We start from the raw sequence: 15,505 nt of genomic DNA, 5'->3' as shown, positions 1-15,505 counted from the left end.
CTACAAATTGAAAGGAACATTTTAGAAATATTATTTCATTTGAATTTAATGAATACAAAGTAAAAAAAAATAAATTGAAAAAATTACAATGGAATTGGAAAAATATAAAATAATTGAAAATAAAAATTTACATTGGTTTTGAAAAATCACAAATAACTTTTAAATAAAAATGAAAAACAAATTTGACAATAATTTTAAAAATGTTGTACAATTATTAAGTGTACAAAAAATTACTGACTTCATTATTTTCTTCAACTTCCACCTCCTCCATCACTTGGTCTTGATTTACATCATTTGCATTTGGTGAAACATCAAGTGAAGTGTCATGCCCTCCATGTTCTTGCAGTCTATCTTTAGCATCCAACCAATCCTTTAAGCATGTACACATCTCTAAGCCTTCACCATTTGTATAGTTTCTTTTGTTGTCTAGTACCCTAATACCTACACTAAAACAAGACTTTGACAAAATTGTAGACACCAAAGGAGCTAGTAGATCACATGACATGGCCACATGAATTAGACAATATTTTCATGCTCATTCCAACAAGGTAAAATACCAAAATTATTCCTCTGAGCTAAGAGAATTTGTTAAATTAGTAAAATCAACTTGCAAGTAAAAACTAAATTTAGTAAATGAACTTGATGATAAAGTGGTAGCTGATTTTTGCATTTTATTTATTAAGGACCAAGAACTATCTCTTCCACTAGTAGAACTAGAGGTTTTAGTAGTGGAGGCGGTAAAAGTTCTATATTCTAATAATTGAGATGACTATACACTGTCCATTTCAAATAATAAATTATTAATTTCATCTTTTTTGTTCCAATTTCACTTTTCATATTTTCATAATAAGATTCAAAGAAAAAAATCTAAACCATCTTTTCTAATCCTAGGATCTAATATTGCAACTAAGCAATATAAAGGAAAAATATTTTTCCAATATTTTTTAAATTTAACTTCCATTACACCAATAATATTTTGTAATTTTAAATTATTTCTATATTTTGGAAAATATTCACTAATTATAAATAACCGATTAACTAAAATATAAGAAGTTGGGTAATAAACATCCGAAAATGCATTAGTTGTATCATAAAAAATCTATAAAAGAAACTTTTATATAAACTGCAATTTCTCAATCTCATTGGTTATAAAATCATTGGACATTTTCTCATTATAAAAATTAGTAAGAAAGTCTTTGTATAGAATGCAACTCTCTAACACAGAACAAGTGGAATTCAACCTATGTTGAACATCTAATACAAAATTTCTATATTTTAGACCATGTTTTTTACATAAATATATAAATTCTTATTTTCTTGTACTAGAACTTATAGTATAAATAATACAATTTTTAGTTTTAGAAATATGTGAGAAGAAATAATATTTAAAACATGTTGAACACAAAACTTTAAGATGTCGCATGCACATCTAATATGAAATAATTTACCATTTAACCATGGTTCTAATTGAGGTTTTAAAATATTTATTATTGGCATTAGCAAAGCTAATGGAAAAAAACTTTATTTTAAATTCCATAATTATGTAAAGTATTTAATATACTTGCAACAATTGTTGAGCCAGTATGTGGCTATTCAAGTCTTTTTAAACTTAAAATTCTTTTTTGTAAAAACCAATTTTCATTAATAAAATGCCACATAACACATATAACTTATATTATGTTTGAAAGTCCAAATATAAAATGTAAGTGCAATTTTAAAATTAAGAGTTAACAAAGTAGAAATTAAATTTTGATATATGAATTAGGGCTGTTCACAGAATGTCAAAAACCGACCAGACCAACCCGACTCGACCCGATGTGGCTAGTTTTTAACTTTATTTGGTTGGTTTCGGTTTATAAATATGCATAACCCGACTGATCGGTTCGGTTGCGGGTTATAACTTTGTAAAATGAAGTAAACTGACCATATGAATGATGCTTAAATGTCCTAGTTCAATCTTTTCAAAAAAGCAAAAAAGACAAAAGTCTTTTTATGAGATAACGTGCAAGGGGGTGGAAGTGTGAAGTCTAATATGAGTCTTAGGCCTAGCTCTCAGGTATAGTACGACAAGTCTAAAGTTTTAAATGCTAATAGAACAATAATAAGAAGTCAAATATGAGTCTTAGGCCTAGCTCTCAGGTATAGTACGACAAGTCTGAAATTTTACATGCTAATAGGAAAGTAATGAGACTCTACATCTATTATGTATTATTTTATTACTTTTTCTTTTTCTATATGTATTATATTTAATTATTTTTTCTTATTTTACTATATTTTGAATTAAGTTGATTTGTATATGGAATGACAGAAAATAATAAAATTTCTTGGATTGTAGGCTTTAAGTCCTATCAATAAAGAGGAGGAAGGAGGTCTTGGTTGAAATCGAACAAACCGACCAATCGATAGTTTTTATTGTAAGTTGAGATTTTATTTCTTTGGGTCGGTTTCGGTTGATTTAGTAGTCAACCCGATATGGTCGGTTCGGTTGACAAAACTATGTATAACCGAACCGAACCGACCCATGTGCAGCCCTAATATGAGTAAACAATTTTTAAAGCATCTGCTCTAATTGTATTTCTAGAAACTTTTTTAATTGGAGATTCCCTAATTTTTGTAGAAATGTTTCTAACCTAGGGCCTTCCATTAATAAAAAATAGTTGTTCAACATGTACATTATATCTTTTTCTTGTCTCATTTTTTCTTGGAAATATTCAAAATTACCAAATAAACACTCATGCCCAATTTATGATTGATTTTGATTATCTTTATTTTTTAGAAGAGTGGTCATATATGTCAAGCCAAATGGCTATAGTATCACCCTTATTGGTATAAATAAAATCACTCATATATCTCATGCTAAAAACTCTTTTTCCCTTCCCCTCAAGAGTTTCTATAGTAAACAATTTTCAACTTAGGCTGAATTTTTTATTTCCCTAGTAGCAGTACTGAGAATGGTTCCAACAACAACATCAGCCATAGATCCACTAGCACTCATATCGGTGTCATCATACTATGACTGTACATCCTCAAAGATGAACATTTTAGGAAAGGGATTTTTAGAGGATCCGACCATTTTTAATAGGGAAAAAAATTCATACAATAAGTGCAAAAAGATGAAATTTATTTATTTGTTTATTCCAACTTTTACATGCTTCTATGTGTACCTTTTATTTATTTATTTTATTTCTTTATAAGGTCTACACAATAAGGAGTAGCCCATTCCTCAACCCATAACCCCCAACCCAAGTGCTGGCGGGATTCAATCCCATGTCTTTGCCATGACCAGTAGGAGACCTTACCAACCAACTGGTTGGCACCTTTTATTGGGTAAATTATAGAGCACCCAACTTTTTTATGCATTTATGTGCACTATTGTAAATTTATACAACTATTCTCATTTGTCTCGAATCCCTTTTTTATCACATTCACCTTGTCGACCTTGTGCAGGTGAGTATGATGAAGCCTCAGTATCATCCAATTAGGAATTGCCAGAATGACAGTGCCGTCAACCCAAATGTCACATGGTTGTTTAAAGGTCCCTACCTTGACACTACGATGGCGAAATAAAGTGCAAAATTGCGGAGTTTGCTAGTATGGTTCACCCTGAAGACTTTATTGACTGGCTAAGCAACGTAGAAAAGTTCTTTGACTACAAGATGGTCTTAAAAGACAAGAAGGTTTCCCTTGTGGCTCTTAAGCTATGAGGTCAAGCCCTCACCTAGTGGGACATGACAACTTGTGTTTGACGCATTGCCAACAAGGTAAATCCAAGATTAAAACCTAGGAAGTCATGTGAGGTAAGATGAAGAAAGAGTTTCTTCCCCCAAACTATCACTAGAGTCCTTTTATTCAGCTATAGTCTCTATGCAAGGAAACAAATCTGTGAACAAGTACACCTTTGACTTTTAGTCTTTGTTGGTCCGGATGAATCTATAGGATCCCAAGGAGATTACTATTACCAGGTACATCAAAGGGCTTAAACTTGCTCTAAGGCAACAACTCTCAGTGGCCTCACACATCTACTTTATTTATGATGTTCAACAATTTGCTTAGAGAGTAGAGAAGTTGTCAGCTCAACGGCTTCTAAAGCCCTCAACACCTTTAATCTCATATAAGAACAAGCTTGCCACCATGACCCCACAAACTAAAGAAGCAACCTCGTTGTACACATTGCTAGTGAGGCAAAACGTAAAGAAAAGTATTTGTTGCTTAAAGTGCAATAAGGTTGGGCATACCACCATTAATGAGTAATGTATGATGATGCAGAACCTAACATGACGGCCCTCCATCTAAAGTGGAAAATAATGTTGAGTTCATGGATGATGACTTAGCATAAGAGGCTATGGTCATTTATAGGAGCCTACTGACACCCCAGAAAAGAGCAAGGTTGGTTGTGTACAACATCTTTAGATCTACTTGTCTCATTTGAGGCAAGGTGTGCAGTGTCATGACCGACAAAGGAAGTTGTAAGAATGTGATGTTGGAGGAAGTGGTTTAGAAGCTTCGACTTTCCACTAGTGCTCACCCCCATCCATACTTTCTCCACTAGCTGGAGAAAGGAGTTGAAGTGAAAGTCTTGAGGCGGTGTTGGATAAGCTTCTTTATGGGTAAGTCATATACTGACGAGATTCTATGTGATGCCGTACAAATGAATGCTTGCCACCTATTGCTAGGGAGACTACGACAAATACGACAAGAGTGCCACACACGAGGAGAGGTCAAACACCTAAGGCCTTATCAAAGAAGGTGTGAAGTATGTGATTAAACCATTGTAACCCTAGCAAGATCAATGAAAGACCTCTAGGCTCACCCTCACTCTACTATCTCAGAAGGAATTTATGAGAAAGGATAAGGAGGGGCTGATATGGGCCCTAGTAGTGAGTCCCCCCAACGATACTTCCCGAGTGATACCCATTACCATCTAACCCCTCATCAACGAGGATACGTACCTCTTCCCCAAAGAATTACTTGATGACTTCTCCCTTTATGAGATATTTAACACCAGATTGATCCCATCCTTGGAGCACCCTACCTAATTGACCCCACTATAGACTTGGCCCTGGGGAACATTTAAAGTTGCAATGACATGTCAATGAGTTGCTCTAGAAGGGACACATTCCTCTTAGCCTTAACCCCTATTCCATCACCGCTTTGCTCATTCCTAAGAAGATGGCTCCTAGGAAATGTGTGTAGATAGTCGTTTACTTAACAAGACAACAATAAAGTATCAGCTTTCTATACATCGGTTAAAGGAGATGTTGTACCAACTTAGCCAAGTTACAAAGTTTACCAAGATCAACTTGGAAAGTGGTTACCATTAGATCTACATCAGGCCTGGCGATGAATGGAAGATAGCCTTTAAAACCAAGGAAGGGCTGCACAAATGGATAATCATGCCATTTGAGTTATCCAATGCCCCACCAACCTTTATGAGGGTGATGACTTTTATAGTTGTTTGGGAAAAATTGTTGTTGCTTACTATGACGACATCCTTATATATAGTAGGAGTACTAATGAACACATGCAACACCTATGTGAGGTTTTTTATGTTCTCAATAGGGAGAAGTTCTTTGAAAATTTAAGGAAGTTCTTGTTTATGCAACCAAAGTTAATCTTCCTCGGGTTTGAACTCTCGGCTAAGGGGATTAAAGTGGATGAGTATACAACAATCTATGAGTGGCCTATGTCTAAAACGATACATGAGGTCAAAAGCTTCCATGACCTCATTTCCTCTTATAGGAGGTTCATTAGAGATTCCAACACCATCATGGTCCCAATCATAGATTGCATGAACAAATAAGGAGAAGTTCTAATGGACTGAGGTAGTGCAAGCAATATTTTGCGAGATCAAGGAAAAGTTTGCTAGAACCCTATCCTCACAATCCCTGACTTTAACATCTTATTTGAGCTTGAGTGCAATGCATCCAAGGGGGTATTGGAGAAGTTTTAATGCAATTCAAGCGCCTTGTTAACTACTTCAGTAAGAAGTTGACATGTCCCCATCTCAACTATAGTACCTACGATGCAAACTTCTTTTCCATTATTTGAGAACTCAAACATAGGCAACCCCAATTCTTGCGATACTACTTTGCCTCTTGTCGAGCTAAACTACAACAAGAGTCCCCATCTTAGCACACAAGTACTCTATGGTTTCAATCTCATGGGTCCCTTGGATCTTATTGAAGTAAGGTTCAAAATATTGATACAGGCTGATATGTCGATAGGGCATATCGGCCTGTATCAGTGCTTTTCTCTCTCTCTCTCTCTTTAATCTAGTTCAGAGGGGTTGATTTAAGGCTCGTCTACCCCTGAGCCATTGTCTGACTCGAAACACTCCCTGTAAGGGTGTATTGGGAAGGCCTGATAGGATACGTATTGGCCGATACAGCCTGATATGATACGTATTGGCCGATACGACCCGATATGTATTGAAATTTTGAACCTTGGATTGAACTGCTTATTCCTTTGAAGGTGTTGCTAAGGTGGATGACATGCTTGCCAAGCATAAGGATATTTGCAATAGAGTTAAGGCACAACTCAAGGCTTCAAACAACTACTACAAAGAACTTGATAATAAGCACATGAAGAAGGTAACCTCTAGTGTTGGTGACTTAGTTTGGTTTGTTCTATGTTCTATCCCTTGAACTCTTTCCAACAAATGGACATTAGAAGCTATAAAGTAGGAAATTTGGATGCTACCACATCCTAGAGAAGATCAATGATAATGCCTATAGGGTTTAGTTTCCCTTACACTTCAAGACTTCTAAAGTGTTTAATGCCAAGCATTTGTATCCTTACTTTGGAGAAAGTGACACTTGTGAAGGTTCAAACTCGAGGTTAAGCTTTATTCAGCCTGGGGAGGATGATGCAATTTGCGAGATCATAGATTATGAGGTGTAATTGGTGTGATAAGACGACAGAGGTTGGTCAAGTCTCCGAAGGTCTGGAGAGGACAACAGGAAAGAGAGAGAACATGGAAAAGAATATTGGTTGTAGAGAATGGTGGGAGGAGAACAGAAAAGGGATAAGAGAGAGGAGAGGCCCCCTATGAAACTCTAGGGTCAAAGTTATATGGTTTTCTAACGTGAGAGAGAGTTATTCCCCCTTTTTATAGAGAGGTTCCCAAGGCTATAAGGATAAGGATCTAAAAGGAGACCTTTCCTATTAGGAAATGAGATCTTTATCTTTATGTCAGTTATTAAGGGAGCACCATTGGAATTTTGCCATGTGTCCAACGAGATCCTTTAAGGATAGAGTTTCCCTTCGCCTAAGGATTCTTGCGTGGCGTATGTAGGATACGTCCCCTTACGGGTTTCCCTGCGGACACATGTCAAGGGTAAGACTTGCGTCTGACTGGTGTACTCGAGTGTTTTGCTTGATCGCCTTTGAGGCGCCTCGTCACAACTAGTTGTGAATAGAAGGAATGCCAATCTCCTATAGGCGGGTGTCATCGGCCTCGGGGTCTATCCCCCGTTTGTTACAGCAGGAGTTTCCATTTCATGCTCATCGCGGGGTGCTAATGGTGCATTGGGATCTTGCGATATCATTATGTTCATCTCAAGTCTCAAGTGACGCTGATTGCTTATCGCAGGTCTGGGGAGGTGTTTTATGTTCATCATAGTCTCGGATGACATTTCATTCTCGGATGACATTTCATTCTCATCACAAGTGTGCAGGCCTTACATTACTTTGAATAGTGTCGTTGTGCAATTATAGAGGTGTCCCGATGGGATTTCTCTATTTTTCTTTTAACATCCTCACTGTAGTCCCGGTGATAGTGAACTGCATGTACTTACATGAGGTTCAGGACTAGACAAAGTCAAGAATGAGATCATGTTCAATCACTTCCATAAGATTGTAGGGAGCAAGGTCCAACCTTATAAGGCCAAGTAGAACCCACGCCATGACATTGCAGGATTGTAAACACAACAAGATTGCAGATGTGTACCTCGTGAGATCACACCACTAGCCTTGCGAAATCACATTATTGCAGTTTCACAACATTACACTAATAATGAGGCCTTACGAGATCACCACTTTTGCAGCTTGTGCCTTGCCCATGAGTGTGATCCCAATACTGTTAGAGTAAATGTTTTCAACTCGTTGTGATCTAGCATGTCGAACCATCTGAATTGTCACTCAACAATGATTCTGGGTCTGATTTTCTTAAAACCCGACGATTGATCAAACCTGGGCGATTGGCCCATTGACCCTTTGACCCAAATAATCAAACCAATGACTGTGACCTAGAGGCAAAATTGGTTCAGCCTCATTCCCCTTGATAAGTTGCAAAACCAAGAGGTTAGTGTTGCCTATACTGCTCTAGTATCCTTGACTTTTGTAGTGTCTTTGTTGCCATCGGTAGTTCTTAATTAAGAGACTCTATTAAAAGAACTATTGACAACATCAAACTTGAATATGTTTGTAGTGTCACCCTCGATGGCAATGTTCAAAACTTCAACTTCAATAGCAAAGGTGAGTCCTTCAAAGAGTGCCAAAGCTTGAGATATCTGAGGTTCAGATGGAGGAAGAGGAACATGCACCACTTAGGCAAATAAGAATTGACCATGAAGGTAAAATCTCTCTTTTTAGCTAAATTAGTGTGCTTCCTTGCTTTCTTACCTTATTGTAACTTATGTAAGGGCACATGCTATTTAAGTGTACAAGTAAAGGTAAAGATATAGGTTGGCATTATAAAATCAAATGTAACAATTATGACCTACACCAAAACCAAGCATCTACTTTATAATAGTATAGAATTATGATTAAATAAAATGGTCATCAAATCAGTAAATTATGGTTTGAGAAAATCAGTAAATTATATGAAATCAGTAAACTATATCACCAAATCACCAAATCACCAAATCAGTAAACTATATCAAATAGTGTCATCCCATGACACTAGATAGGGGTGTTCATGGTTGAGTTTAGAGAAGATCTTAGACCAAATCAGTAAATTATGGTTTGAGAAATAGCACCCTTAAAAAATAAAACTTGAAGCTTTTATTTTATTATTATTTATAAAATAAAAGAGTTTATTATATGTTTATAATGTTTAACAGTTGATTTATATCATTTGCCATTATAAAATAAAATTTAACTTTTATGATCTACACCAAAACCAAGTATCTGCTTTATAATAGTATAACATTATGGCTAAATAAAATGATCATCCAAAGCTATATCAAGTAGTGTCACCCCATGACACTATAGATAGGGGTGTTCATGGTTCAGTTTGGAGAAGATCTCAGACCAAATCAATAAATTACGGCTTAAGAAATAGCACCCTTAAAAATTAAAATTTAAAACTTTTATTTTATTATTATTTGTAAAATAAAAGAGCTTATCATATATTTATAATATTTATACATTATATATATAATTTTGGTTTACAATTTAGCAAAATATCAAGCCAAACTAAACCATTTTTAGGTGCAGGCCAAACCAAGCCGAAAATTTGGTTTGGTTTTACAGTTTGAACCGTACAATGAACACCCTATAGAACCCTTTTATTTATTTATTTTTTATTTTTATCCTTTTTCCCTTTATTATTATTATTTTTTTTTCTTTTGAAAAAGAAATGGAGATACGTGTATGCTTGCGGCTTTTGACGTTAAAATTGGATGATATGATGTTAAATGGATCAATGTCATATTTGTCATTTGGAAAATTATTTCTGAATCAGGCAAGCTATCATGTTGTTGGTTTATTGAAGCCCAGATGTAATTGGATTCCGTGTTTCAGTGGTTACTCCAAACCCAATTACTTCACATATACCTTGTGATGGTGGGGTTTGGCCCAAAATATTGGATTGGTTAATAATGAGGTCCAATTTGGGTCATGATGTTAGTACTCAATTGGAAATCACACCCATTGTAGGTCAGTTTTCCTTGTGAAGCTATAGATTTAATTAAATTCATCCACACAACTAACTCTGATTTACATGATAGATTTCAATTGGTCCCCGATTTCTAGTTGGTCTGGAAATCAGGCCCACCCAATGACACTCCCATATTGGTATATGGGCTTCAAGGCCCCTTGAGCCTTCTAATCTCAAAATAAATTTTAAAAGTGATATTATCTAAAATTCACCACGACTTTTATGCATTTCTCTTAAACTCTCCATAATTTTTCAAAACCTCCACAAAGTCCCAATCGATGAGTTTTTTATTGTCCAAAACTCATAGAGATGGCAATTTAACCTGTTGCCGTGGGGGCTCACCCCTCCCCGCCTCGATCGGGGCAGGTTTTTTTGACCACTGATCGGGGTTTGGGGAAACAGGAGCAGTGGTGGATGATAGTTGGGAGGACATTACTTCTAGTGCAATTGTTAAGAGGAAGCAAACGAATAATACTTCTCCCAAAATCTTGAGCTCTAAGAGAGAATTTTTAGAGGGATAAAATGGTAAAATTGATAAAATCATTTACTTTTTAATGATAATATGGTGAGTTTAAGAGAAATACCAAAAAGTTGTGGTGAATTTTAGATAATATCCCATTTAAAAAAATAAAATCAGAGGAGAGATTAGACAAATGGATACCCTTCTGCAGTCTTCATTTTTTTTTAAACTAAGAAAAAGGAAACTAACAAGAAGATTGGAGGCTGGCTACACGGATGTATTTGGTTGCAATGCAAATTTATTTGCACTGATGCAAAACCATAACAGTGCAAATGATTTTTATTTCAAAACTTATCTTATTTTATTTGATGGCAGTGTAAATGAAGTAAAATAAGACCTAAACCAGAATAGAGTAAAACCCAAAACAAAATTAAACCAGAATTTCCAATTTTTCAATTTGCACTCTCATACATTTATACTAATTCAAATAAAATTACACTGCAACCAAACACAACATCAGCTATTCATTATTAAGTTGCCAATAATGAACATAAAAATGGCCCATCGCAATATATTTACAACCCCACAAGCATTCCTGAAACCAGAACTAGAGCTCTGTGATGAACTCTTCGAGCCACTCTCAGAATCATTACTTGACGGCTCCGATTCGCTCTCCGAACCATTGCCCTTTGATGTACTCTGACCTGTAAATGACCAACCAATTAAGAGAGGCTTGTTAGTAGTTAGTAGATAAAATCATGGTTTTAAAAAACGATCTGAATCATTCTGTCCATCGGTTTTTGTGTTTGATGATTCAACCGTTTGGATTGAATGGACGGTTCGTTCAGACAATAAAAATAAAAAATGGCTAAAAACTATTGAATGGGTCGACGGATTAACCACCCAAGTCAACGGGTCATTGACCGATTCAACGGTTTTTGGCCAAGACCGGGTATAGGGTAAAATGGAACCGATTGTCTAGACAGTTCCGGGGCCAAACGGTCTGACCATCTGGGTCAATGGCGGTTCAAAAATCATGAATAAAATATTCAACCAAGATATATGAAACATGGTTTTAAAAAAAGACCCGTAAATGAAACAGTTTTGACCACCAGTTGGAGCAATCCAAACCCTGGTCAAACGGCTTTTGGGTCCAAAAATGGCCTGACTATACAGTTTTCAAAACCATGATATAAAATATAAGCAATGATTAAAATATCAGAATCGGACTGCACCGGTATGGGATACACTATGATTATCCTGCCAGTCATGCGATCCGATATACCACCGTATCGATGCATATCACATAGTATTGGCCGGTACGTACCAATACGCACCGGTACCAAAGTGTATCGACTATCGTTTTCATTAATGGCACAATGTCTCACAACAAAAAAGAGGGGAGTGGCATGACTCGAACCCACATCAATTAACGTGTGCCTAATGCCCAAACTCACTTTAACCACAAAACCATTGTTATTTTATATTAATATATGTAATAAATTAACCTTTATTAATCTTAAGGTTTACAAGTAAACAAAAACTAACATACATTTATTTTCAAAAACTTCAACTATAAATTAAACAGAACAATATTCAAAATTAGTATTTTATAAATAAATGGAATAAATAATTTATAAAATCCCCATACATATATATATATATATATATATATATATATATCTGATGAGGGCGGATTTGGCCCTCCAACGATATTGTGAAACATGGCACCTCAGAATAAATAGGTGACACCCGTAGCCACTTTAGCAACAACTTGCCTTAGCCAAATTGATGGTGGCCCACCAGGCGCGGCCTGGCACTGACGCGACCTGGCGGCCTGGCCCTGGCGCGACCTAGCCTTGGCACGAGCTGGCAGACTGGCACTGGCACGACCTGGCAGCCTGGCCCAGGCGCCGATCAGGATTGTTACTATCACCAATCCTTCTTGTCCATATTCATAAGAATTCAACAATGGCCTACTTATCTTTCTCCAAGTTGCACTCACCTGTGACCAAATTCAGTGTTGTAGCAGTCATTGACTGGTGCCGCGACATCAAATACTCCGGTGAAGACGGCAAACTATTTGCCGGCCCGATGGCGTAAATCAAGTTAGACTGAGGTTGACTAGTGATCAAACTGAAGGCAAGGTAGAAACGTGATGACTGAGATATGATGGTCATGTTTGAGAGTTTGAGGTCCCCTTTGTCCGGTGCACAGGACTGGGAATCATACCCTCCAAGATAGTACTGCTTAACTATTCCCTTACTACCGGAGGGAACCCAGCCAACAATTGAACTAGACCCAGCCATTCTCCCGTCCGGTGAGAACCCAATTGCGACATAGGCATTGGTGGCCGGCGTTGAGAGAATGAAATTCCATAGTGATCCACTATTTCGATACTGAAAGGAAGCTCAAGTAATTACATGGTATTGTAGCAATGGAAGTATATGAAGGAACTAATGAAAGAAGTGGTGAATGACAAACTTACTCGAAGGATGAAACCTTGAGAAATCCAGACAGATTGGCAAGTAAGAGAAGTTGTGGCAAAAGGAATGCCAGAGAGGGTGAGATTAGAACTGCAAGAATCTGCTGATGACTGTGATGAATTGGCAATTGCAGAAAAGCCAAGGTAGAGAAACAAGAATGTGGCAACCAAAGAAGTCTTTATCTCCATTTTTCTTCTTTGATTTGAGACTTTGGGCAATGGTTTCTTGGCAGATCCAAAACTATGGATTGTGAAGAGCTAGTGGGTATGTGGTGATCAATATATAAAGACAAGCGGGAAAGTACGGACAGGCTCAATACAGATTTCTGAGTTCCACTGCAGAGTTATAAACATTCAAAATGTCAAAAACCCCCACTCTATGCATCAATGCCCATTCGTGAATTGACATCAATTACAAACTGGCAGCCACCCCAATTGTACTTTGGACCTAAAAATTCGGAACCTGGGCTGAAGCGTCATTCTCCCTATAGAGAAGGTTGTGGGGTATATCATCATGAGAATGATTTTGTCACACACAATCCTGGAACACGTGTCTCAATCTAAGTGACTGTTTATGAAGATTGATGCATGGATCCATCATCAACTCCTCACCCAGGAATTAAATTTTTCAATTACTCAATATAAACAGGCGAGTTTCAAGGAAAACAAACATGGGGCATTCAAGGCTTATGGTTACAACCTTTAAAATTGACTTTATCTAATGGCGGATTGACAAAATTTAGTTTACTAGTTGAGGGCACATTTAATTGAGTAAACTATTTGAAGAGAGGAAAACAACTGGGCCAGATATTACGCCTGTAATTCTGGATGTGAAGCCAAAGCAACTACGCTTTATTTGGCAAAAAGAGAATCATTTAGGGGCGTTAGTCAATGGGATTACGGGTGGAGATTGAGCTCGGCTCTCAAGTGAAAAGCTCATAAGCTCAAGCTCGATTTGAGAAAAATATTTTATAAAAATAAAAAAATTATATATAAAAAATATTTTTTATTTGATATTTACAAATTAAGAATTATAATAATTAGTTATTGTTATATATAAAAATAAAAATATTATATATAATATTTTTTATAATTTTATTGTTATTATTATTATTATTATTATGATGATGATGTATCTATTCAAGCTCGACTCGATTAATAAACGAGCTTGTAAATTGGGCTTGAGCTTGGCAAGAAGCTCGGTTGGAACTAAGCCGAGCTTGAATAGCTCGTGAAGAGCTCGACTCGTGGCCACCCCTAAATGGGATTGTGGTTTCCATTGATTAATTTATATATGTTTTTATTTTAGAAAGATGTGGGACCTATGACAATTTGGCCAAGCCTTTTCACAGAGGTTGGGCTGAACCCATGTGGGGATTTATGTGAGGTCATTGTGGGGTCCCACGCCATACAAATCAGGACTAAGTTGGTCATGCAACATCTTGGGTCATGAGTTTTTGAAGAAAATGGGCCTAAGGCCCATAATTAATAGATTAAGTAAGTTGTCACATGACAACTTAAATTATCATGTGCTCTAGGTCAAATTTGGGTTTGAAAATGGGTATGGAGCACCTATCATCTTAAGAGGATAAAACTTATCTCTTATTAGAGTCCATATCAAAATTAGATTTGGATAATCTCCTAATTTGTTTAAGAGAGTGCTCCATAGGGAGATAAAAGAAGAAAAAGGGCAAATTAGACTAAAACAACACTCTCTCCTATTTTCTCTTCTTCTCATTTGTTTTCTAAGAAACCCTATTACGACTTAGGCTTTCAAGGACTGAGAGATCGGTTTTCTTATATTTTTGCAAGAAAATTTTAGAGGAAATTCAGGCTCACTTTCTCCAGTTCGATCCAACCTGTTGGGTTGCAATTTTGCTAAAAACTATGTTGATGAATCAACTTCATCTATACACTATGCCATCTTTAGTAGATGTTGGTTTTAGGATTGATTTGGGCATGAACTTCCACCTTGGGATCTACGTTTGTGGTATCCATATCAGGTATAAATCTCCATCTTTGTTTGGTTTCAAATTTGGTCTGGTTCAATGCAAGACCGATCTTGAAAAATGTAGTTTTTCAAAACATAGGGAAATGGATTCTTAGAATGATTAAAAAACTTTTGAAAATTTGACTAGTCATTTAGCATGGTTTGGCCATCCATATGATGGATCCTAACCCTTCTAACACTTCGGACCAAATGGGCCAATGATCTCAGACACACATCATGAGGCCTACGACAGCTCGCCTATATAAAGGCCTTGCTTCCACTCTCAGAAGGTATACGTGACTCAGCTCTCTAATTATCTTGCAATCTAAGCTTTCAGCCTTCTCAAACCTCCAGATCACTAACTTAAGCATCAGAGTGCCCACACCGAGTAAAGCACCCCGGACACTCTGACCTACTTGTCTTGTAGCTCAATCAGGTGACCTCATTAGCCAGACGTCCGAGCTGTCCTCTAGAAGGGAGCACCAGATCGTGCTACATCAGCAACAGACGCATACTAAGTGGGTCACTACAAGAAAATGGGGCTATCGCTATGACACTTTAGCTACGGTAAAAAAAAACCACAGGTAAAACATGGGATATAACCACAGACAATTTGATGTCCGTGGGAAAAAGTTGAGCTTTAGCTACGAACAACTTTTTGTGGTTAAAATTTATTTTGTTCGTGGCAAA

The 15,505-nt window shown here is 36.6% G+C and overlaps 1 protein-coding gene across 1 annotated transcript; it reads right to left on the bottom strand.

Moving 5' to 3' along the window:
• Window positions 1-8,372: 8,372 nt before the first annotated feature.
• On the bottom strand, window positions 8,373-13,019 carry LOC148790337 (cytochrome b561 and DOMON domain-containing protein At3g07570-like). Its single transcript, XM_088892265.1, has 4 exons — window positions 12,829-13,019; window positions 12,346-12,739; window positions 10,920-11,044; window positions 8,373-8,510 (listed from the first exon to the last, which is right to left on the bottom strand). Exons 1-4 carry the CDS (start codon window positions 13,012-13,014, stop codon window positions 8,373-8,375), a joined length of 843 nt encoding a protein of 280 aa, XP_088748391.1. The 5' UTR covers window positions 13,015-13,019.
• Window positions 13,020-15,505: the final 2,486 nt, after the last annotated feature.

Source organism: Nelumbo nucifera, chromosome 7 (assembly GCF_055504915.1).
Source record: "Nelumbo nucifera cultivar China Antique chromosome 7, China Antique-T2T, whole genome shotgun sequence".
Lineage (NCBI taxonomy): Eukaryota > Viridiplantae > Streptophyta > Magnoliopsida > Proteales > Nelumbonaceae > Nelumbo > Nelumbo nucifera.
This window is presented reverse-complemented; position numbering and strand designations above follow the sequence as displayed.

Excerpts from the sequence above, each read along its gene's own strand:
- LOC148790337 (XM_088892265.1), bottom strand. The coding sequence starts at position 13,014 with ATGGAGATAAAGACTTCTTTGGTTGCCACATTCTTGTTTCTCTACCTT. Across the intron at positions 11,045-12,345 it reads AACACTGAATTTGGTCACAG|GTCAGAGTACATCAAAGGGC; the intron begins GTGAGTGCAACT and ends GGTCATTTACAG. Across the intron at positions 8,511-10,919 it reads TCAGGAATGCTTGTGGGGTT|ATATCTCAAGCTTTGGCACT; the intron begins GTAAATATATTG and ends TCTGAACCTCAG.